We start from the raw sequence: 24165 nt of genomic DNA, 5'->3' as shown, positions 1-24165 counted from the left end.
GAACTGAGGACCTCATGCTTGAGAGTTCAGCGCTTTATCCACTGAACCATCTCCCAGATCACACCACATTGTGGTATCTTTATAAGATGGAACATTGCTCACAAACAGAAAGGAAAAGATTGCTAATAAATAGAGCTAAACAGTGCTCTGGTAAATACTAATAACACTAATATTAGTAGTAAGTGGGGCATGGCGGTGGCATATCCAGTAGAGCATACCACATTACCATTCACAAGGACCCAGACCAAACTCTCCAGTCTCCACCTGCAGGAGAGAAGCTTCAGGAGCACTGGAGCAGGTCTGCAGGAGTCTCTCTTTTTCGCTCCCTATCTCTCCCCCTCTTTCAATTTCTCTCTGTTCTATCAAATAAAAGAAAGGAAAATAACTAAATAAGTAGAGGGAGTGGCTACCAGGAGCGATGGATTCATCATGCTGGCACTGAACCCCAGTGATAACCCTGATATCAAGAAAATAAATTAAATTAAAAGAAACTGCACGCTACAAATTTTAGGGTAGCCACTGAGTAAAAAGAGCGGAGAAGGAACAATCAATGCGTTGAGTGCTGCAAAAGTAAGCTAGAAGGGGGGAGAAAAAAGATTTCAGAAAGGATGGAAAGCACAGTGCTAATATGCTTAAACTCAAGTACAGTGTATGTGGTTCCGATTATAGCTGATAACCAGAAGAGTTTGTGGAGGGCAGAACAATGGGAGAAACTGAGGCCCAAGAACAGTCCTTGTCTTGCAGCCTTCCGTGCTCTCCAGAGCCCGCTTTTGGAATTGTTTATTACCCTTTAACCAGAGCACTGCTCAGCTCTGGCTGTGGTGGTGTTGGGCATTGAACCTGGGATTTTAGGGGCTGGCATTGTCAGGCATCAAAGCCCTTTGCATAAGCACTATGCTGTCTCTCCCGCTCGGGACCCTCTTTTCACTTGGACTTTGGAGCCTCAGGCATGACAGTCTCCTTGCATAACCTTTATGCTATCTACCCCCGCCGGGACCCTCTTTTCAAAGGCTGCTGCAGTTTCCCTTACTCTCTTCTACTAGTCTTTTCACAGTACTCATCCTTACCCGAGATACCTTGCTACTTCCTTAGTTAACTTTTTATTTTTTTAAAGATTTCATTTATTTATTAATGAGAAAGATAGGCGAGAGAGAGAGACAGAAAGAAAGAACCAGACATCGCTGTGGTACATGTGCTGTCAGGGATTGAACTCAGGACCTCATGCTTGAGAGTCTAGTGCCTTAGCCACTGCGCTACCTCCTGGAGAACCTTAGTTAGCTTTCTTTTGGTAAAAACAATTTATGTAGACTGGTATTGATATTTACTAAATCGTAATAATTATCGAGAGAGGAAGAAAAAATCTCGATAGCAGAGGATGGTTTCGATCCATCGACCTCTGGGTTATGGGCCCAGCACGCTTCCGCTGCGCCACTCTGCTATCTGGCAGGCAGCGTTTCACAACTCCTAGAGGAAGAAAGGATCGTCTTAGGTAGTCTATTCTGATTTTACATACTGCCACCTAGCGACTGGTTGAAAAAAAGAGCTATTATTGCCTAGTCCTTATTGGACAATTCCTGACATCGCAGGTGATTTTGATTGGTTTACTAGCCACTTTGCTAAAGTGAACCAATAGACATTTGGAGTAGAGTCAGGCGGGAGCCAATCGCACGGGGCGTAGTTGGGACACGCCGGCGAGTCACTTTTCCAGTTGCGGCTCCTAGGAGGAGAGGGGCGGTTGGTGTGGTCTCCATTGTTAGGGGTTTAGGGCGCCATGAGGTGAGGATTCTGGGGGCTCTAGGAACGTTTCGGGTGCTCCCCAGCCAGCTTTGGGGAGGCGGGCTGTTGAGCCGCGGGTCCAGCGGCTGAGCCGAAACCCGAGCTTGTGGTCTGGCGACGGGGGAGGCTGGGGGTGGGGCCGGGCGAGCACCCGGCCGGGGGATGCGGACCCGGCTGTCCTTGGCCGACTCCGCGGAGGCCCCGGAGGGGGTGCCCACCCGCCCCCGCGCTTCTGTGGGCTCAGATGGGGGCGTCCCAGTGGCAGGCGCCTGGGGGACGAACGGCGGAGCCGACTGCGCGCGCTGCCCGCGAGCTGGTCGGGGTGTGTGTGGGGGGGGTGCGGGGGCGACTCGCCTGAAACCAGTGTCTTCCCAGGGGCGACAGAGGCCGCGGTCGAGGCGGGCGCTTCGGGTCCAGGGGCGGCCCGGGAGGAGGGTGAGTATCTGCCGGCGACACTTGCGGGACGTTTTTCCTTGTCGCCCGTGCCCAGTGACTTGATTCCCGTTATGTCAGGCCACCTGGATGCTGAAGGAACTGTCCGGCTTGTTTTTCTCGTTTTAGGTTCAGGCCCTTTGTGCCGCACATCCCGTTTGATTTCTATTTGGTGAGTTCCCATGGCCTGCCGACCGGGTCGTGGAGCCTGGCATCTGCTGGAGGAGGAGGCGGGCACGAGTGGCGCCGGGGTGGTCCTCGTCAGCTGGGTTGCTTCATACACAAGACGCAGTTGTGAGTGGAGGGGGAGAGTTTAGAGGGCGAGACTAATCCTTGCTCCAAGGAATGGGTCTGTCTGCCTTGTGCGTTCATGAGGGTAGTGAGAACTTAAGTCGTGAGTTTTCTTTCCATTTTGTTTCCTTGTTTGAACACATTCCAAAAACAGGTGTCACCGAATACTTTTCTTTTGTAGCAATAGGAGGGGACTAGCCTGTAGTTGTACATTATCCTTAGTAGGTCACATTTGGCTCTTTATTTCTGGTTCAGTGTGAGATGGCCTTCCCCCGGGTCAAGCCAGCACCCGATGAAACATCCTTCAGTGAGGCCTTGCTGAAGAGAAATCAGGACCTGGCTCCTAATTCTGCTGAACAGGTATAACAGTCTTTATGAGACTCCCCTGAAAGAATTAGGAAAGCAGGTAACTGCTGGTGAGGCTTGTGCTTGGAGAGTAATCACCAGGGGAACATACAGATGTGTCGCATGTATTTATATTTTCTTTGGGGAAATGTCAGGGTCTTTAATAGTAAAAAAAAAGACATTTTTAGTGGGTGGGAGAGACAGACCTGCTTCACACTTGTGAGCTCCAACTGGGATCCTTGTGCTTTGTACTGTACGCTTAACCCTTCCCCCCAAAAGACATCTTTTTGAAGATCAAAAAGTTGTTCTTTTCTGGCATTTTCAGCACGAAATGTCAGTATTGATGCAGCTGTATGGAAGGGATTGGGGGATAAGAAAGGGGGAGATGATAATTGAGATACTGAGCTTGTTTGTTTTCACCTTGGGATATTTTTGTTTCCTTGCAATTTTTCAGGCTTCTATCCTCTCTCTGGTGACAAAAATAAACAATGTGATTGACAATTTGATTGTGGCTCCAGGATCATTTGAAGTGGTGAGTTTCTGATGACTTAGTCATATTCTTCTGTCTCTTAATTGTTCTTTAGAGCCTAAAAGTGGGAGTACAATGCCTTTGGGTAAGACTTGTTAGTGTTATTTTGGTTAAAAAAAAACTTAATGTAGAGCTCTGGGAGATGCTAGGCATCTTTTTCCTTTTTTTTTTTTTTTTTAACTTTTCCCTTTTTTGTTGCCCTTGTGGTTATTATTATTGTTGTTGGATAGGACAGAGAAATGGAGTGAGGAGGGGAGATAGAGTGGGGAAGAGAAAAATAGACACCTGCAGACCTACTTTACTGCCTGTGAAGCGACCCTGCTGCAGGTGGGGAGCCGGGGGCTCCAACTGGGATCCTTACGCAGGTCCTTGTGCTTTGTGATGTGTGCTCAACCTACTGTGCTATGGCCCGCCCCCCCTTAAAATTTTTATTTATAAAAAGGAAACATAAAAACCATAGGATAAGAGGGGTACAACGCCACATAATTCTCACCACCAGAGCTCTGTGTCCCCTCCCCTAATAACTTTCTTATTCTTTATTCCTCTGGGAGTATGGACACAGGGTCATTATGAGGTGCAGAAGGTAGAAGGTTTGGCTTCTGTAATTGCTTCCTGGCTGAACATGGGCGTTGGCAGGTCTATCCATACTCCCAGCCTCTCTCTCTCTTTCCCTAGTGGGGCAGGGCTCTGGGGAAGCTTGGTTCCAGGATACACTGGTGGGGTCGTTTGCCCAGGAGAGTCCTGTTGGCATCCTGGTAGCACCTGGAACCTGGTGGCTGAAAAAAAAGTTGTTGGCTAATCATGAACCTAAAGGCTGGAAAAGATCATATGAAGAGTTGGGGGGTCTAGACCCTGTTTTGTAGAGAGTTAGTAGTCCTATTTTAGTTATATCCCAAAGAGCCCATGACTATACTAGTTTTTTGTTGTTGTTTTTGTTTTCCCTGAGCTTGACATCTGATATGCAGGCGGATCTAAGTTATTGTCTGGGGAGATGGTGTCATAGCTGGAAAAAGGACCAGAAAGCTGGATCAGGGAAGAGAGTAGCTCCCAAACATAGGAAAGGTGTATAAATATTGTTGACTATAGGCCCATCTTTTTATTTTAAATCCTTTGTGAAATCTCAACAGCAAATTGAAGAAGTTCGACAGGTTGGGTCATATAAAAAGGGAACAATGACTACAGGACACAATGTGGCTGACCTGGTGGTGATCTTAAAGATTCTGCCAACATGTGAGTACACCTCTTTGACCAGAGCAGTTGGCTTGGGATGCAGGGGTCTTTTAAAGTCACATGCTTTTATTTATTTATTTACCTTCAGGGTTATTGCAGGGGCTCAGTGCTTGCACTATGAATCCACTGCTGCTGGCGGCCATTTTTTTTTCCATTGGATAGGACAGAGAAATTGAGAGTGATGGGGAAGATAGGGAGAGAGAAAAATAGACACCCCTTGTGAAGCAACCCCTCTGCAGGTGGGGAGGCAGGAGCTCGAACCAGGATCCTTGTGTTTAGTACTATGTGTGCTTAACCTGGTGTGCCACCTCCTGGCCCCCTAAGTCACATTTCTTGTAAGAAACGCTGTTTTGAAGACAAATGGGAAATTTATGATTGATATTTAAATTTATTGGGGTTTATACAAGACAAACTCTTGAGTGTGTCTGATTGTATGACACTGTAGGGCATTGTTTCTTAGCTGGTGGTGAATTTGCCCTCCAGGGGACTTGTGGTATCTGGAGGTATTTGGGAGTGAGAAGGCTATTGTCATCCGTGATTGAGGCCAGGAATGGTACAAGTAGCACTCTGCAGCTTCTATCCGTATGTTCCTCAAAAGAATTCTCTAGCCCATCATAGCACTAGTGCCACTGATGAGGTTATAGAAGGTGGTATGGGTAGAACCCTCCCAATTTCTTTGTGCAGGCATTCGCTTCATGGGCTTATGGTGGTGTGGGGGGATTGAACCTGGGACTTGGAGCCTCAGACATGAGAGTTGGTTTGCATAACCATGCTATCTACCCCCACCCCAGGCACGAGCTTCTTCTTCTTCTTTTTTTTTTTTTTAAATTTTAAATTATTATCTTTATGGGACAGAGACAGCCAGAAGTGGAGAGATAGGGAGAGCGACAGAGAGACACCGGCAGTCCTGCTTCACCACTCATGAAACTTTCTCCCTACAGGTGGGAACCGGGGTTTCAAACTTGGGTCCTTGCGCACTGTTAACATGAGGCACGAGCTTCTTATGAAAGGTTTTACACTACTGGTTCCCCTTGCTCTGGCATTGAACGTGGGGCACGAACCAGAATGCAAAGTAGCTTAGGAAGTCTGCAAAATAATACTCATGACCTCTTTTCCTTTCTATCTAGTGGAAGCTGTCGCTGCCTTAGGAAACAAAGTTGTGGAAAGCCTTAGAACACAGGATCCTTCAGAAGGTTTGTTGCTGAACTTGTCTTTAGTGGTCATAGGAGCCACGTCCAAATTTCTATTTTATTTTTGGGGTGGGGTAGGAAAGGAGACAGACACCAAAGCACTTTGTCATTCATGGGAAGTTCCTTGGTACTACCTACCTGTGGTCCTTCCATGTGATGCCTGGGCATTATGCAAAGCTTTATCAGTTGAGCCAATTATTTTGATTTGGATAAATACACAGTAGGGGAAAATGTAGTTTTATTTATTTTCCAGAGCACTACTCAGCTCTGACTTATGGTGCAGGGTTGAACCTGAGACTTTGGAGCCTCAGGCATGAGAGTCTTTATGCTGTCTATCCCTGCCTGCAATGTAGTTTTAATTCAACAAGACTTTCTTCTATTTATTTATGTATGTATGTATTTGCCTCCAGAGTTATTGCTATGACTCAGTGCCTGCACCATGAATCCACTGGTCCTGGAGGCTTTTTTTTTTTCCCCTTTTGTTGTCTGTCGTTGTTGTTATTGCTGTTGTTGGTTAGGACAGAGAGAAATGGAGAGAGGAGGGGAAGACAGAGAGGGAGAGAGAAAGACGACACCTACAGACCTGCTTTACCACCTATGAAGTGACCCCCCCGCAGGTGGGGAGCCGGGGGCTTGAACTGGGATCCTTACACCACTCCTTACACTTCTCACCATGTGCGCTTAACCCGCTGCGCTACCGCCTGACCCCCTTGTTTTTTATTTTTTAACCCATACCCTCAACTCTACCTTGGCTTTAATTGTGGTCATCTCACAGCGGGTTAAGTGCAGGTGGCGCAAAGCGCAAGGACCGACATGAAGATCCCGGTTTGAGCCCCCCTGCTCCCCACCTGCAGAGGGGGGTCGCTGCAGTGAAGCAGGTCTGCAGTTATCTTTCTCTCTGCCTTCCCCTCCTCTCTCCATTTCTCTCTGTCCTATCCAACGATGACATAAATAACTACAACAATAAAATAAGGGCAACAAAAGGGAATAAATATTAATAATAATTGTGGTCATTTAATGGAAATGTGAGCATTAGGGCTTTTGATTTTTCTCTTTCAGTTTTGACCATGTTGACCAATGAGACCGGCTTTGAGATTAGCTCCTCTGATGCTACAGTGAAGATTCTTATCACAACAGTACCACCCAATCTCCGAAAACTGGATCCAGAACTCCATTGTTAGTTCTCTGTTGGAAAATTTGGGGGAAATGAAAAACGTAGCATAAGCTGCTATTGAATCTTCTTAGAATGTTGTTATTCTATGAGGCACCACAGTTTGCTAACCTTTATAATACGATCATTTTGCTTTTTTTCATGAAATTCTAAGTGTTACCAGCTTTTTTTTTTTTTAAATGTTTATTGGATAACGAGAGAAATTGAGAGGGTAAGGGGAGATAGGGAGAAAGGGTGATACCTGCACGTGGGGTCCAGGGCTTGAACCTTGATCCTCTTGATCCTTGTATGTAGTAGGGTGGGGGAGAATTAGGCTTTTGGGTCTTGAACATATCTAGATTTGGCTTGGGGGAGAAAGTAATTTTTTTTTTTTTTTTTTTACCAGAGCACTGCTCGGCTCTGGCTTGTGGTATGGGGGATTGAACCTGGGACCTTGTGGCCTCAGGCATGAAAATCTTTGCATAACCATTATGCTGTCTACCCCCACCCAAAAAGTGATTTTGGGGCATGTGATTTTTTTTTTCTTCTTTATTTATTGGATAGACAGCCAGATATCAGGAGTGAAGGGGGAGAGAGAGACCTACAGACCTTCACCACTTGTGAAAATTTTCCCCTGTAGTTGGGGGCTGAGGGCTTGAACCTGGGTCCTTGAACATGGTAGTATGTGTGCTCAACCAGTTGTGCCACTGCCCAGCCCCAACAATTGCTTTGCTGATCTAAGGATCACGAGATGGTTTAAAGAATTAAGTGCTGGGGAGATAATGTGGTTATGCAAAATGACTTTAAAAAATTTTATTTGAAAAGCCCCCTTTCAAATGGAATGGGGAGAGAGGACTCTGGGGATCCAGTGCACAGTGGTAAAAAGGGGCTCAAGTTGGTGGTGGGAGACCTGTGATAAGAAAAAAAAATGTTCTCATTCATCAACAGCTGTCCTATAAACCATAATTCCCCTCATGAAATTATTGGGAAAAAAAAAAATTCCAGCCAGGACAAAAGCTTTTAATGCATTATAAAAGTGGGCCTGCTCCGTCCCATCATCTGGGGCTCTAGTCAAAGAATCATGGGATTCCCACATAGATATGATGGGCATAGACCTCTAACAGATCCCTCTCTCCACCATTACTGGTCATCTACATCAGGAACAGCATTGTGGGCCTCTACAGGACCTTGCCCTCAATATGGAACATCAGTGGTAGGGACATGGAAAATGACTTTCATAACTGAGGCACTAAAGGCCCCAGATTTAATTCACAACACTACCAGAAACCTGAGCTTTTTCTTTAACAGTGCTCTGTTAAAGAAAAAGGAGGAAATTACTAAGCTATGTTTACTCTTTTCAAGTTCTTAAACTGGCAATAGAATTGAATTGCTTGCTTAACAATAGGCATGTCTCTTTGGCATATCATTGTCTTTTAGTGGATATCAAAGTGTTGCAGAGTGCCTTAGCAGCTATCCGGCATGCCCGCTGGTTTGAGGAAAATGCTTCTCAGTCCACGTGAGTTCCTCCCTATATAAGTTAAGACGATCTAACCATTTTAACTAGAACATATGGGCTACTCCCATGCATCCTCTTTTAGGCTGTAATTTCTACCTGGATTTTTTTTTAAGATTTTATTTATTTATGAGAAATGATAGAAGAGACAGAACCAGACATCACTCTGATACATGTGCTGCCAGGAATTGAACTCGGGACCTCATGCTTGAGAGTCCGAAGCCCTATCCACTGCGCCACCTCCCGGACCTCTCTACCTGGATTTTGATTTTTTTTTCCACATTTCCTTTTGTTGCCCTTGTTTTATTTTTGTAGTTATTATTCTTGATGTCTTCATTGTTGGATAGGACAGAGAAATGGATAGAGGAGGGGAAGACAGAGGGGAGGCAGAGAGAGACACCTGCAGACCTGCTTCACTGCCTGTGAAACAACTTCCCTGCAGGTGGGGAGCTGGGGGCTCGAACCGGGATCCTTATGCTGGCCCTTGTGCTTTGCGCCACCTGCGTTTAACCCGCTGTGCTACCACCCGACTCCCTTGGATTTTGATTTTTACCTTAAATTTAAATTGACGAGGATATAGTTCTCTTTTTTTTTATTTATTCATTCTCTTTTGTTGCCCTTGTTATTTTTTATTGTTGTAATTATTACTGTTATTGATGTCGTTGTTGTTGGAAGATATAGTTCTAAACAGTGTTAGCTCTAGTCCTTAAGTGTGAAAGTACATCTTCTAAACCTGAACAGCTGGTTTCCTCTTGGCCTTCAGAGTTAAAGTTCTCATCAGACTGTTGAAGGACCTGAGAATTCGTTTTCCTGGTTTTGAGCCCCTCACACCCTGGATCCTTGACCTACTTGTAAGTACAAAGGGGCACCTGGAGATCTCCATTCAAGAGCTTTATTATTATTTATTTATAAGCTTTTAAATTGGGAATGTGGAGGGAATGATATCCCCTTGGAACATGTTGGGGATGGAACTCAGAACCTCATGTTTGGCAGGCCAGTGGCACAAGATCCTTATCTTAAGAGTAGTTCTAAAACCAACAGAATCTAGAACTTGGTGAAGCTCAGAACAAATCTGACTGGTGGAAAGTAATCCAGTATTGGAGGTCAGGTGGTAGTGCAGCAGATTAAGTTTAGCACATGGTGCAAAACGCAGGGACCAGCATAAGGATCCTAGTTTGAGCTCCCAGCTCCCCACCTGCAGGAGGGTCGCTTCACAAGCTGTGAAACAGATCTGGAGGTGTCTGTCTTTCTCTCCCACTCTGTCTTTCCCCACCTCTCTTGATTTCTCTCTGTCCTGGCCAATAGCAGCAGTGATGACAAAAATGGGAAAAAATGGCCTCTAGGAGCAGTGGATTTGTAGTGCAGGCACCAAGCCCCAGCAATAACCCTGGAAGAAAACAGAAAAAGAGGGAGTCAGGTGGTAGTGCAGGCGGCATGAAGCACAAGGGCCGGCGTAAGGATCCTGGTTTGAGCCCCTGGCTTCCCACCTGCAGGGGAGTCAAGCAACTTCACAGGTGGTGAAGCAGATCTGCAGGTGTTTTATCTTCCTCTCCCCCTCTTTATCTTCCCCTCCTCTCTTTCTCTCTGTCCTATCCAGCAACATCAATAACAATAACTACACAATAATAAAAAGACAACAAAAGGGAAAATAATAATAAAAAATTTTTAAAAATAAAAAGTAATCTAATATTCAGTCTGGGTGTTGGGTGGTGGCACACTTGGTAGAGCTCACACATTACCATTCAAGAGGGCTCATGCCCCCCCCCCCCCCGAGTAAACTGGTTTTTGTCATGGTTTAAAGTTTAGTTTGAAGGCAGAATTGTCTCTTGGATGGTAGACTCATCATAGTGGTTCATTATTTTCCAGGGACATTATGCTGTGATGAACAACCCCACCAGGCAGCCATTGGCCCTAAATGTGGCATACAGGTACAGCATGCTTCTTTGGGTCTGAGGCTGGATGTAAGCTGTTTTGTGTATTTCTCTTTTAATACAGACACACCTCAGAGATACTCGAGTTCAGTTCCAGACTAACACAATAAAGGAAGCCACGGGTGGCTTTGGTTTCCTGGTACATATCAAAGATATGGTTTATATTGTGGCTTGTTAAGTGTGGAGTAATGTGTCTTGGGAGGTGCATATTGGTAGAGCTTTGGATTTCCAAGCATGAGGTCCCAAGTTTGATACTCAGCATTGAACATGCCAGACTGATACTCTAGGACTAGCTTATGAAATAAAATGAATTTTTTTGTAATAAAAGACTTAAAAAATTATTTATTGGACAGATACAGCCAGAAATTGAGAGGGAAGGGGATAATAGAGAGGGAGAAGCCTGCAACACTGCTTCACTTGTGAAGATTTCCCCTTGCAGGTGGGGGCCTGGGGTTTTGAACCCAGGGCCTTGTGCTTTTTTTTTTTTTCCTCCAGGGTTATTGCAGGGGCTTGGTGCCTGCACCATGAATCCACTGCTCCTGGATGCTTTTCCCCCCTTTTGTTGCCCTTGTTTTATCGTTATTGTTACTGTTGGATAGGACAGAGAGAAATTAAGAGATAGGGAAGACGGGCGGGGAGGATAGACACCTGCAGAACTGCTTCTCTGCTGGTGAAGCAACTCCCCTGCAGATGGGGAGGCGGGGGCTTGAACCAGGATCCTTACACTGGTCCCTGTGCTTTGCGCCATGTGCGCTTAACTTACTGCGCCACCGCCTGGCCCCCATCCTCATGCTTTGTAACGTGTGCTCAACCAGGTGCGCCACAGCCACCCCCCTTTTTAAAAATGTACGTTTCTGGGTGTACACCCAGTTAAGCACGTGCATTACCATGTGCAAAGACACTGGTTCAAGTGTCCACTCCCCACTTTCATAGGGGACACTTTGAGTGGTGAAACAGGTCTGTAGGCATCTTTCTCCCCCGTCTTTTCTCTTGGTCCTACCCAATGGAATAGAAAAAGGAAAAAAAAATAATAAAGCTGGCTACTGGGAGTGGTGGACTTATAGTGCAGGCACTAAGCAATTAAGAGGGAAAAAGTACATTTCTTTATTGAATGTGACACAACAGGCACAGTTTGTTTGGCTTGGGTACCACAAACCTTCAATTTGTTTTTTAAAAAATGCTACATTATTTGCACAGTAAAATAAAGTGTGCCTGTATTTGGCCTAGAGCTTTATGTCTGAACCTGGATCTGTAGTCTGTGTTGTTCTAATATCACCCCAACGTTTCAGGCGCTGCCTGCAGATTCTGGCTGCAGGGCTGTTCCTGCCAGGGTCAGTAGGTATCACTGACCCCTGTGAGAGTGGTAACTTCAGAGTACACACAGTGATGACCCTAGAGCAACAGGTATGAACTGGTGTGTTGTGCCTCAGAGATAGCTCACCTGGCAAAGAACTGAATTCAGTCAATGAGCTGCATGGATGTCAAACAGATTCTTTTCCAGGGTGTACAATGAGGAGCAGTCTGGACACCTTGGTTTTGGCCTTAGATTCATCCAGCTAAATCCAACCAGACTTTTATGAAACCACAGGACTGTGCATTAATAAATGAGCAGTTTTAAGCCACTCCCCCCTAAAATATGTCTCTACTTTGCTATGTGTATAACCCAGTTTCGTGCCTAGCCCACCACTGCAGTGGGGAAAGTTTTGGTGCTCTATCTAGAAAAGTTGGCTTGGATTAGGGAAGCCCTGGTGATGACACTCCCCCACCCCAGGGGGGGGGGTAACATTTAAGAAGTGGTTCACTAAAGTCAGGAGTTTGGGGGTTGTCATCTCTTTTCTCATGAGAATGTTAAAATGTCTGGGAGGTGGCTCAGTGGGTCTTCCACACTTTCGATATCTGCTGCTAATCTACATATAATTCTGCTCTCCTTCAGGACATGGTCTGTTACACAGCTCAGACTCTGGTCCGGATCCTCTCACATGGTGGCTTTAGGAAGATCCTTGGCCAGGAGGGTGATGCCAGTTGTGAGTAATGACTTTTTCACATTTTGTGGCTTACAAAAACACTACACTACTCAGCTGTCTCTTATTTCCACCGTGTAGGCCATGAGTTGTGTGGTGGGTTACTGCTCTGAAGTTACCTTTTCTCTCTTCTAGATCTGGCTTCTGAAATATCTACCTGGGATGGGGTGATAGTAACTCCTTCAGAAAAGGCATATGAGAAGCCACCAGAGAAGAAGGAAGGAGAGGAAGAGGAGGAGAATACAGAAGAAACACCTCAAGGAGAAGAGGAGGAGAGCATGGAGACTCAGGAGTGACTGCCCTTCTCCTTCAACCTATTTCGTACCCAAGAAGATTGAAGCTTTAGCTAACCACCACCGGGCTGTTTGTGGCATGGTGGCATTTCTGAGGAATTGGGGGGGGGGGGGGAATAGTGAGGAAAGTGAAAACTGTAGACTGTCATTGAGTTCTGAGACTTGATGACAGCTGGCAAGAAGTTTCCCAAATAACCTATTTTTCATGCCATCTGCCTATATGGAAGCAGGATACCAACTATTGCTAGTATTTTAGAGTCCCCTGTGCATGGAAACTTCTCTTAACCAGTACTTTGTTGTTGGAAGTGTTGTGACTTTTAGTGTCTGGAAGTTACTTTTTCTAAGAAAAATTATTAAAGTACTACCTGGTAGGGCTCTTGGCCTTGTTTTTCCTTGGTATCTGGCAACTTTTTTTTTTGTTTTGTATTTTTCCTTTTTACATTATCCATTGCAAAAGGTACTGAGTTTTCATTGTAGACAACACATCAGTTTGGAGCTGTTATTTGAATTAAAGCATGACTTGAAACTTCCATATACCAAAATAAAGTAGGATATGGTTTAATCATTTATTGAATTAAATTAGTCTAGCAATACTGCTACTGTAGTCAAGCCAGTGCAATAAGCAAGAGGGCGAACAAGGGTGTCATCCACTTGACTGTCCTCTCTTCCAAATCCTCATGTGAACAAAAGAGAACCAGAAGTCACAGGGAGAGGACATGCCACCAAGGCCTAACCACCAAGCATGTTAAGAAGTCTGGCTAACAAGGGATGGGAGAAAAAAGGTGGACCTCTACAGTTAAAAAAAAATTACCGAGGTCTCTACTCGCTCATTCTTAGAAGAAAGCAAGAGCTGTAACTAGTCCTTCAGGATCCTGAGTCCGGCTGCAGTTTTCTTTGGGCTTTCATAAATGGGTCGGACTTAAGTGCTTCACAAACCACTGTGCTGCCTTTTTGTTGTCCTAACACAGGGAGTCCTGAAGTCTGTTGAAACAGGCAGCTAGCAGCCAATCTTCTGGCCTTTTACTTGCTTGGGGAACCAGGAGGGTAAACTCCAGAATCCAGCATGGCCCTCCTGCGGGCAGTTTCCTTGGCTACACTGTGGTTTAGCCGCCTCAGCCTTTCCTACAAGACAAGGTTTGGGAACTGCTGTGAAAGGCTGTAGAGCTCATTATCAAACTAGGTGCCTTCTCAAAGTTCGTTTTCTAAGGTGAGTGTAAATCAAGGAAATCACAGTGAGTGCTGTTACAACTTACTCTTGGTGATAACTCTCTTCATCCAAAAAATTGAAAAATCAGTGATTTGTCCTCATGTTGGGGGCTCTTGTGACAACCCTTACAAATCAGAAAATACCTAAGGCCCAAAAAGCCAGGCAGAGGGCTGGGGAGAGACTTAACGGTTATGCAAAAAGCCTTTAATACCTGAGACACTAAAAGTTCCAGGTTCAGTCCTCAGCACAACCTTAAACCAGAGCTGAGTAGTGCTCTGGTAAATACAACTGGATATATATAAAGATGCAGGCAGAGCTACAACAACAAGGGCAACAAAAAGGGGGAAAAAATGGCCTCCAGGAGCGGTGGATTCACGGTGCCACCGAGCCCAGCAGTAACCCTGGAGGGAAAAAAAAATGCAGGCAGAGGGGGTGAGGCGGTGGCGCACTTGGTTAAGCGCACACATTACTGTGAGCAAGGACCTAGGTTCAAGCCCCTGGTCCCCACCTGCAGGGGGAAATCTTCATGAGTGGTGAAGCAGGGCTGCAGGTGTCTCTGTCTCTCTTCTCTGAATTTCTCTCTGTCTCTATCCAATAATAAAGTACTAAAAAGATGCGGGCAGAGAATCTCCGTGGGCAGGAAGCTCTCACCTGGGCGTTCTGCAGAATATTGTTGACCAAGACGACCCTGCGCCGGGCGTTAAGAAGCTTCTTCACGTAGGGGTCGAGGTCCAGGGCCACCTTCTGGTCCTCATTGATCCGGCAGAGTTCTGAGCAATGGAAACCACGTGCAACTAACGTGCAGTGGTTCTGGGGAAAAAACTCCAGCACCCACAGGTTCTCGGGCACTGGAGGCGCGGGCCGGGGTGGGGGCGGGGCGGGGCGGGGCGGGGCGCTCACTCACCCGCCGCGAGGCTGTCGATCTGCTCGCGCAGCTCCACCTGGCTTTCTCTGCGGAGACAGGCCTGTAGGGTCACCGGCTCGCCTCCCGAGCCTTAGGCCCTGGCGGCCCCCCAGGCGCTCACAGCGACCTGTCCCAGAGGCACTGCGCCCCCACCCCGCTTGGGAGCCCGACCCCTGCACCTAGCTGCGGGCTCCGCCTTCGGCCGGCCCCCCCCTCCCGGCACCTGACGGCGTGGACGTGCGAGTCGAGCTGCTGCACAGCGGGCCGCAGGAACTCCAAGAGCCCCTCGGCGAAGAGATCGCGGCCCGCCGGCCCCGCCACCGGCGTGCCTGCCCCTGACACGGCGGCGGAACCCGGGCCCGCCATCACGCACCGTCACGACGCCCGGAACCTGCCGCGAGGGCCGCCGGGAACCTAAGCCCGGCCGCGCCGTCAGGGGGCGCCCTGAAGAAGTAGGCCGCGGCACGGGGGATTATGGGAAATGGAGTATGCGCTCTCCCCGAGACTCCCCCCCCACCCTCCAGGTGTAGTTTCTTATTGGTCTGGGAGGGGCGGGTTTGGAAATCTCTTTGGAAAGCTCTTCTGGAGCTGGGGGAAGGAGTTATCATGGGGGGAGGGGAATGAATACTTGTTTTATTCCCAAAGGTAAAAAAGAAATGCTTATATTCCCGGGGGTCGGGCGGTAGCGCAGCGGGTTAAGCGCACGCGGTGGGGAGCGCAGGGACCCGCGTAACGATCCCGGTTCGAATGTCGGGCTCCCCACCTAAGGGGAGTCGCTTCACAGGCATTGAAGCAGGTCTGCAGGTGTCTGTCTTTCTCTTCCCCTCCTCTCTCCATTTCTCCCTGTCCTATTCAACAACGAACGATATCAACAACAACAATAATAACCACAACAAGGCTACAACAGCTAGAGCAACAAAAGGGGAGGGGAGGCCTCCAGGAGCAGTGGATTCATGGTGCAAGGCACTGAGCCCAGCAATGACCCTGGAGGCAAAAAAAAAAAAATGCTTATATATGCCTGTTGTCCATAGTGCTCTTTTGTTGTCTGAGCAAAACAGATTATATTCACAGGGTAGTTTTATATTTCTTTTTTTTTTTAAATTTATTTCTTTATTGGGGAATTAATGTTTTACATTCAACAGTAAATACAATAGTTTGTGCATGCATAACATTCCCCAGTTTCCCATTTAACAATACAACCCCCACTATGTCATTTATCATCCTTCATGGACCTGTATTCTCCCCACCCACCCACCCCAGAGTCTTTTACTTTGGTGGAGTACGCCAATTCCATTTCAGGTTCTACTTGTGTTTTCTTTTCTAATCTTGTTTTTCAACTTCTGTATATTTCTAAACTTGAATGTATTCAGTAATGGTTCTAAAATATGCACAAAGTTGCGTATTCAGCCTTAAAACAGGATTAGATTAGCTTTGGTATGGATTAATCTTGAAGACATTTTTCTGACTAAAGGAGCAAACATTGTGTGATTACGATTTACATGATGTAGTCAGAGAATCATCATAGAATGTGATTTGCTTCTACCAGAACAGTGGATGATGGAGAGTTACTATTCAATGAGTACAGAGTGCAGAGATAAGAATGAGTTCTGGGGGAGTCAGGCAGTAGCGCAGTGGGTTAAGTGCACGTGGCGCAAAGCGCAAGGACCAGCTTAAAGATCCGGGTTCGAGCCCTGGCTTCCCACCTGCAGGGGAGTCCCTTCACAGGTGGTGAAGCAGGTCTGCAGGTGTCTGTCTTTCCCCCTCTCTGTCTCCCCCTCCTCTCTCCATTTCTCTCTGTCCTATCCAACAACAACAACAACAAGAATAATAACTACAACAATAAAACAACAAGGGCAACAAAAGGGAATAAATAAATAAAATAAATATTAAAAAAACAAGGGCAACAAAAATGAATAAATAAATAAATATTATAAAAAAAGAGTTTACAAGAATGAACTCTGGAGGTGAGTAATGTTAAAAACAAGTTTTATTTACCCCCTTGCTTTTATTTGTGAGAGAGAACCAGAGCATCACCCAGGAGTCCTGGAGACTTGAGAGTCCAATAATTTATTCACTAAACCATCTCTTGGGATATATATATATAAAACTTTAATGAGGGAGACTGACCAGAGCAGGTGGAGACTGGGGGCTTGAAGAACCTGGTCAGTGTGCACTGCAGTGTGTGCACTCAATCAGGTATGCCACCACCTTGCCCAATATATTTATGAGAAAGAAGAGGAGAGAGAACCAGAGTACTGCTCAGCTATAGTTTATAGTGGTCCTGTGCTGAACCTGAGAACTCAAGAGCCTCAGGCATGAAAGGCTTTTTTTTTTTTGCCTCCAGGGTTATTGCTGGGGCTCAGTGCCTGTACCACGAATCCACTACTCCTGGAGGCTTTTTGTTGTTGTTGCCCTTATTGTTTTATCATTGTTGTGGTTATTATTATTGTTATTATTGATGTCGTTGTTGTTGGATAGGACAGAGAGAAATGAGAGAGGAAGGGAAGATAGAGAAGGGGCGAGAAAGACCTGCAGACCTGCTTCACCACTTGTGAAGCGACCCCCCTGCAGGTGGGGAGCCGGGGCTGTAACCGGCATTGTTGTGCCATGTGCGCCTAACCCTCTGCTATCACCGGACCCCCGCATGAAAGTCTTTGGCGGAACCATTATGCTGTCCCCCAAACCCTATTAAATTTAAATATCTAGGGACTGGGAGGTGGCGCAGTGGATAAGGTATAGTACTCTCAAGCATGAAGTCCTGAGTTCAATCCCAGGCAGCATATATACCAGAGTGATGTCTGGTTCTTTCTCTCTATCCTATCCCTTCTCATGAATAAATTATTATTATTTTTTTAAATTTTTTATTTAAGAAAGGATTAGTGAACAAAAACATAAGGTAGGAGGGGTACAACTCCACACAATTCCCACCACCCAATCCCCATAACCCACCCGCTCCCATGGTAGCTTTCCCATTCTCTAGCCCTCTGGGAGCATGGACCCAGGGTCGTTGAGGGTTGCAGAAGGTAGAAGGTATGGCTTCTGTAATTGTTTCCCCGCTGAACATGGGCGTTGACTGGTCGGTCCATACTCCCAGTCTGCCTCTCTCTTTCCCTAGTAAGGTGTGTCTCTGGGGAAGCTGAGCTCCAGGACACATTGGTGGGGTCTTCAATCCAGGGAACCCTAGCCAGCATCCTGGTGGCATCTGGAACCTGGTGATTGAAAAGAGAATTAACATATGAAGCCAAACAATTTGTTGAGCAATCATGGATCCCAAGCTTGGAATAGTGGAGAGGAAGTGTTAGGGAGGTACTCACTGCAAACTCTAGTGTACTTCTGCTTTCAGGTATATATTTTGCAGTAGTTTATGGATACGTGTGCACATAAGCTCTCTCTCACAGAAACTGGTGTATATCTAGATTATGGGACTTTGTTAGAAAGTGAACTACCTGAGAATGAATAAATTATTTTAAAAACTTAAATGTCGGGGGACATTTTTTAAAAAAAGAGACTCTCATACCTGAGGCTCCAAAGCCTCAGGTTCAATCCCCCAAACCACCATAGGCCAGAGCTGAGCAGTGCTCTGGTAAAAAAAAAAAAAAAAAAAAAAATTAAATTAAATGTTGGGAGTCCGCCCGTAGCGCTGCGGATTAAGTACACGGCGCAAAGCGCAAGGACCAGAGGAAGGATCCTGGTTCCAGCCCCTGGCTTTCCAACTGCAGGAGAGGTCGCCTCACAAGCGGTGAAGCAGGTCTGCAGGTGTTTTATGTCTTCCCCCTCTCTGTCTTCCCCTCCTCTCCCCATTTCTCTCTGTCCAGGCAACAACGAGGAGAACAATAGTAACAACAACAACAAAAACAAAAGGTCAACAAAAGGGAATAAATAAATATTTTTTAAAATCTTTAGAAAATTAAATGTCTAATTGACTATCAAATGATTCAGTGGACAAGAATAAAGAGTGTTGTACACACTAGAATTTTTTTATTGACAATAGGAATTTAGATTAGGAAGTAAATGGATTGCCTTAGAGGCCCAGAGAGAGATCTCAAACAGATCATCTTGCTAATGTTGACTACTTCTGATTTAATTGGAAATACCAGGACTAGTTAAAAGTATATTCCTGGGAAGACAGCAGCTCTGGATTTAGGCTATAGACCTTTTAGGTGCCTGTTGAATGAAGGGTTGCCAGATTTAGAAAACAAAATAGACTTGCGAAGGGATGTAGTGGAAACAGTGTTGAACTCTCAAGCATGAGGTCCTGAATTCAAGCCTTTCTCTCTTTCTCTTCCTCATAAATAAATCTATTGGGGCCAGGTTCTGGAGCACCTGGCTAAGCACACACATTACAGTACACAGAGACCTGGGTTCGAGCCCACAGTCTCCACCTGCAAGGGTAGAAGCTTCACAAATGATGAAGCAGTGTTATCTCTATCTCTCCCTTCCCTTTGAATTTCTGTCGCTATTTATCCAAAATAAATAAATAAATAAATAGAAAATGGAGAAGATACCATTATGGGAATACCAGGGACTCTCGTGTCTGAGGCTCTGAAGTCCCAACCTCCCTGCACCACTATAAGCAAGAGCTGATAGTGCTCTGGTAAAAAATATATATATACCCACCTGCAAGGGGGAAAGCTTCACAAGTGATGAAGCAGGGCTGCAGGTTTCTCTCTGTCTCTCTCCCTCTCTATCACCCCCTTCCCTCTGAATTTCTGGCTGTCTCTATCCAATAAATAAATAATTTTTTTCTTTTTAAAAATATTTTATTTATTTATTCCCTTTTGTTGCCCTTGTTGTTTTATTGTTGTAGTTATCATTGCTGTCATTGTTGTTGGATAGGACAGAGAGAAATGGAGAGAAGAGGGGGAAGACAGAGACGGGGAAAGATAGACACCAGCAGACCTGCTTCACCACTTGTGAAGTGACTCCCCTGCAGGTGGGGAGCCAGGGGCTCGAACCGGGATCCTTACACCAGTCCTTGTGCTTTGCACCACCTGCACATAACCCGCTGCGCTACAGCCCGACTCCCATAAATAAAGAATTTTAATATATATATATAACTTATATATGCATATATAATAAATATGTCCTTTAAAAGGAAAATAAACAAAAATCCCTGGGACACTAGGTAAATTTGGAAAAGATATATGTACTTGGGGACTGTTGAGTACACGTTACCACGTACAAGAACTCCGGTTCCCACTTGCAGGGGAAAGGCGTCAGGAGTGGTGAAACAGTGATACAGGTGTTTTTCTCCCTCTCTTATTTCCCCTTCCCCTCTAAAGTTCTCTCTATCCTATCAAATATAAGAAAAATAGAATAAAGCATTAAAAAGATTTATGCATGGGCTGGGTGGTGACACACCTGGTTGAGTGCACATGCCGCAATGTGCAAGGACCGGGTTTGAGCTCCCAGTCCCCATCTGAAGGAGGAAAGCTTCACAAGTGGTGAAGCAGTGCTGCAGGTGTCTCTCTCTCTCTCTCCTTCTCTACCACCCCCTTCCCTTTCAATGTCTGGCTGTCTCTATCCAGTAAATAAATAAAGATATTTAAAAAAAAAGCTATATGCATTTGTTTTACAGAAAAGAGAGACTGGAGCACTACGCTAGGACATGTGGTGCCATGCTGGGGGCCACCCTCCGCAGGTTACTAGGGTCCCGGAAAGAAGAGGAGAGTCGGCACCAATGAGGTGAGAGACATGTCCACTGCTTCAAGAGTAGGAGACAGGAATCTCTGCTTTCTCTCTGCAGAACTTTATTTTTATATGTTTTTCACATGCACCAACGTGCAGAATTCTATGCACAGCTGTTTACCATATTTACTTCTATAAAATAGCAGTTAATAAACTCTTATTGTTAATTATAACCTGATTTTCTTGAGCAAGCTTCTTGGAATATCATGAGGTTTCTGTAAAGCATCTATTGTTTCTAAAAAAGTCAGTTTCTACGAAGCAAATTATCTTGTTTATAGCATCTTGATTAGTATCTATTTGTGAACTGTTTTTAAAATTTATTTTTTATTTATTCTCTTTTGTTGCCCTTATTGCTTTATTGTAATTATTATTGTTGTCTGCCTTCGTTGTTGGATAGGACAGAGAGAAATGGAGAGAGGAGGGGAAGACAGAGAGGAGGAGAGAAAGACACCTGCAGACCTGCTTCACTGCCTGTGAAGTGACTCCCCTGCAGTTGGGGAGCCGTGGACTCAAACTGGGATCCGTCCGCCAGACCTTGTGCTTTTCACCATGTGCACTTAACCCGCTGCGCTACCGCCCGACTCCCACTCTTTTTTTTAAAAAAAATATTTTATTTATTTATTAATGAGAAACGTAGGAGGAGAGAGAAAGAACCAGGCATCACTCTGGTACATGTGCGGCCGGGGATTGAACTCAGGACCTCATGCTTGAGAGCCCGATGCTTTATCCACTGGGACACCTCCCAGACCACTTATGAACTCTTCTGTTTCATGTAAGTGATAGATGTCACATCCCTGCTTTTCATAGTATTTATTAACCTGCCTAATGGTAGCAATTTTCTGTTTTTGGGAAAGTAAACACCAAAGGGGACGGGACCTTGCTAGTCTATTCATACATGGGAACTTATTAACCTCAACCAGTTTGCCCTTAATGTTTAACCGCATGACCATGGTATTCATCATAGATGCCTGTAAATGGAAGAGGAGGATAGTTAGGTGGGGGCAGTTGGTATGGACCCTTTTACTTTGGGGGAAACCACAGTCTGCCACCTATTCTATAAACTGACCAAGGCAGTCCTTGTGCCGTGGGAAGAACCCAGCACTCTCTGTATTTTCCCCTGTACTTTCCTGCCTAGGCTGTAGGTACCGGGGTGACAAAGGGGCAAGCAATTCCTTCACAGTCAGCTTATCTGATAATTGGCCAACTGTTATGTTTTGAACATTTTAAATAAAATTGCATATCTTGGTACAGTTCTCCAAATCCATACTTGGTGAGTCCCTGGGTGTTCTGTGACAGCAGTCCTTCCCCAGGGAATTTTTATAAGGGCCCCCAGGTGAAATATGGAAAGATCCAATAAATCCAGTGATTAGCAGAAGTGCAAGCAAAAGTCTGAGTGGCTTTGGTTCAGTCCAGGAACGCTCGCTTTGTGGAGTTCCCCACCATGCTCGGACTTTGTCAGACAGCAGGTGTGATATCACCTTCACCAGTGCCAGGACCAGGCCTCATAACCAAGGAATACGGTCTACCTGCTAAGGCTACCTCCAGTATCCAATAGTTGTTTAGTATAAACATTTGATCATGTAGTCAGACTTCAAAAGCAGGTTTTCTGAGGAAAATTCGTTCTGTGTTTTGTTTTTTATGCTTTTCTTCCTACTTTTTTATCACCTCACCTGTCACCTCATTGTGAGTTAAATTAGACTTTGTTGGAGTCAGGTGGTAGTGCAGCAGGTTAAGCGCACTTGGCGCAAAGCACAAGGACCGGCATAAGGGATCCTGGTTCGAACCCCCGGCTCCCCACCTGTAGGGGAGTCGCTTCACAGGAGGTGAAGCAGGTCTGCAGGCATCTGTCTTCTCCTCCTCTCTCCATTTCTCTTGGTCCTATGTAACAACGAGGACATCAATAACAACAACAATAATAACTACAACAACAACAAAAACAAGGGAAATAAATAAATATTAAGAAAAATTAGACTTTGTCTCTCCTGAGGCATTGCAGCAGACACTTAACCTTCTTGTCTCCCATTCTTCTAGTCTTAATTTTCTCCAGGCCAATCTGAATCTAAAATACTAGTAATAATAAATAGATAAATTACAGCAGCCATGTAGCCCAGGAGGTGGTGCTGTGGTTAAATCCTTGGGCTCTCAAACATGAACTCTAGTCCCTGGCATCACGTATGCTAGTGATGCTTTCTCCCTCTCATTTTCTTAAATAAATCTTTAATGGTCTATTGCACTAAAGTAAATGGACTCTGAGGACTGGGTGGGCTGAGGTGGGGGAGAATGTTCAGGTCCTGGAAAACATGATGGCAGAGGAGGGCTTAGGTGGGGGGTTAGAGTGTTATGTAGAAAACTGAGAAATGTTACATATGTACCAACTACTGTATCTTGCTGTAAACCACTAATCCCCCAATAAAGAAAAAAACAGTGGTCTGGGAGGTGGGGAATTGGAGTCTCAACCATGAGGTCCTGAGTTCAGTCCCTGGCAGCACATGTACCAGAATGATGTCTGGTTCTTTATCTCTCTCCTGTCTTTCTCATGAGTAAGTAAGTTCTGAACACACACACACACACACACACACACACACACACACACACACAAATTAATAAATATTTAAAATCATAAACTAATTAGTGGCTGGGAGGCAGCACAACTTACTTCAGTGCTGAAGTTGGGTCCCTGCACTGTATGTGTCAGAGTGACCTGCTTCTTTCTTTCTTTCTTTCTTTCTTTCTTTCTTTCTTTCTTTCTTTCTTTCCTTCTTTCTTTCTTTTTTTTTGTTAAAGATGTTATTTATTTACTAATGAGAAAGATAGGAGGAGAAGAAGAACCAGACATCACTGATACATGTGCTGCTGGGGATTGAACTCTGGACCTCATGCTTAAGAGTTCAGTGCTTTGTCCACTGCACCACCTCCCAGACCATATGTTCTGCTTCTTTCTCTCTGTTGATAAATAAATCTTTGAAAAATAATAAATCTCGAAGTGCAAGGACCAGCGTAAGGATCCTGGTTTGAGCCCCTGGCTCCCCACCTGCAGTGGGATCGCTTCACAAGCGGTGAAGCAGGTCTGCAGGTGTCTATCTTTCTCTCCCCCTCTCTGTCTTCCCCTCCTCTCTCCATTTCTCTCTGTCCTATCCAACAACAATGCCATCAATAACAATAACAATAATAACTGTAACAACAATAAAAAACAACAAGGACAACAAAAGGGAAAATAAAATTAATAATAATAATAAATCTGGGGCCAGGCAGTGGTGCACCTAGCTAAGTGCTCACATTACAGTACACAAGGACCCAGGTTCAAGGCCCTGGTCCCCACCTGCAGGAGGAAAGCTTCACAAGTGGTGAAACAAAGCTGCAGGTGTCTCTGTCTCTCTCCTTCTCTATCTCCCTCTCCCCTCTCAATTTCTATCTCTATTCAGTAAATAAAGATAATAAAAAATAATAAATCTGATTATATAATAACCTTGCTGAGAGAAAATAAGTGCTAGGGGGCCAGGTGGTGGCGCACTGGATTAAGTGCACATGGTACGGAATGCAAGGACCGTACAAGGATCCCGATAGGAGCCCCCGGCTCCCTACATGCAGGCTGGAGTCATATATCACAGGTGGTGAAGTAGGTGTGCAGGTGTCTCTCTGTCTCTCTCCCTCTCTATCTCCCCATC

At 45.4% G+C, this 24165-nt stretch overlaps 2 protein-coding genes and 1 non-coding gene across 5 annotated transcripts; 1 reads left to right on the top strand and 2 right to left on the bottom strand.

Moving 5' to 3' along the window:
• Positions 1 to 1366: 1366 nt before the first annotated feature.
• Positions 1367 to 1438, bottom strand: TRNAM-CAU (transfer RNA methionine (anticodon CAU)). The gene has a single exon. It is a non-coding gene; the product is annotated as a tRNA-Met (tRNA).
• A 237-nt stretch (positions 1439 to 1675) lies between these two features.
• Positions 1676 to 13263, top strand: ILF2 (interleukin enhancer binding factor 2). Of its 2 annotated transcripts, XM_060201445.1 has the most exons (14): positions 1676 to 1776; positions 2152 to 2211; positions 2338 to 2380; positions 2755 to 2859; positions 3299 to 3376; positions 4501 to 4603; positions 5731 to 5796; positions 6853 to 6969; positions 8381 to 8459; positions 9220 to 9307; positions 10323 to 10384; positions 11677 to 11791; positions 12321 to 12411; positions 12544 to 13263. In XM_060201445.1, the coding sequence occupies exons 1-14, from the start codon at positions 1772 to 1774 to the stop codon at positions 12702 to 12704; spliced, it is 1173 nt and encodes a 390-aa protein (XP_060057428.1). In that variant the 5' UTR covers positions 1676 to 1771; the 3' UTR covers positions 12705 to 13263. The 2 variants fall into 2 exon arrangements, with proteins under 2 accessions (XP_060057428.1, XP_060057430.1); XM_060201447.1 differs by lacking the exon at positions 2152 to 2211 and having other exon boundaries at positions 1705 to 1776.
• SNAPIN (SNAP associated protein) lies at positions 13254 to 15226 on the bottom strand. 2 transcript variants are annotated; one of them, XM_060201448.1, is made up of 4 exons: positions 15036 to 15226; positions 14813 to 14859; positions 14560 to 14678; positions 13254 to 13375 (listed from the first exon to the last, which is right to left on the bottom strand). In XM_060201448.1, the coding sequence occupies exons 1-4, from the start codon at positions 15176 to 15178 to the stop codon at positions 13307 to 13309; spliced, it is 378 nt and encodes a 125-aa protein (XP_060057431.1). In that variant the 5' UTR covers positions 15179 to 15226; the 3' UTR covers positions 13254 to 13306. The 2 variants fall into 2 exon arrangements, with proteins under 2 accessions (XP_060057431.1, XP_007525442.1); XM_007525380.3 differs by having other exon boundaries at positions 13254 to 13823; positions 15036 to 15225.
• Between the last annotated feature and the right edge of the window lie 8939 nt (positions 15227 to 24165).

The sequence above is a fragment of the Erinaceus europaeus genome, chromosome 11 (assembly GCF_950295315.1).
Source record: "Erinaceus europaeus chromosome 11, mEriEur2.1, whole genome shotgun sequence".
Lineage (NCBI taxonomy): Eukaryota > Metazoa > Chordata > Mammalia > Eulipotyphla > Erinaceidae > Erinaceus > Erinaceus europaeus.
The sequence above is the reverse complement of the archived record's forward strand: the minus strand, read 5'-3'. Positions and strand labels throughout refer to the sequence as shown.

Excerpts from the sequence above, each read along its gene's own strand:
- ILF2 (XM_060201445.1), top strand. Across the intron at positions 3,377-4,500 it reads CTCCAGGATCATTTGAAGTG|CAAATTGAAGAAGTTCGACA; the intron begins GTGAGTTTCTGA and ends AAATCTCAACAG. Across the intron at positions 12,412-12,543 it reads CCAGGAGGGTGATGCCAGTT|ATCTGGCTTCTGAAATATCT; the intron begins GTGAGTAATGAC and ends TCTCTCTTCTAG.
- SNAPIN (XM_007525380.3), bottom strand. The coding sequence starts at position 15,178 with ATGGCGGGCCCGGGTTCCGCCGCCGTGTCAGGGGCAGGCACGCCGGTG. Across the intron at positions 14,860-15,035 it reads TCGCACGTCCACGCCGTCAG|AGAAAGCCAGGTGGAGCTGC; the intron begins GTGCCGGGAGGG and ends CTGTCTCCGCAG. Across the intron at positions 13,824-14,559 it reads ATATTCTGCAGAACGCCCAG|GAAAGGCTGAGGCGGCTAAA; the intron begins GTGAGAGCTTCC and ends CTTGTCTTGTAG.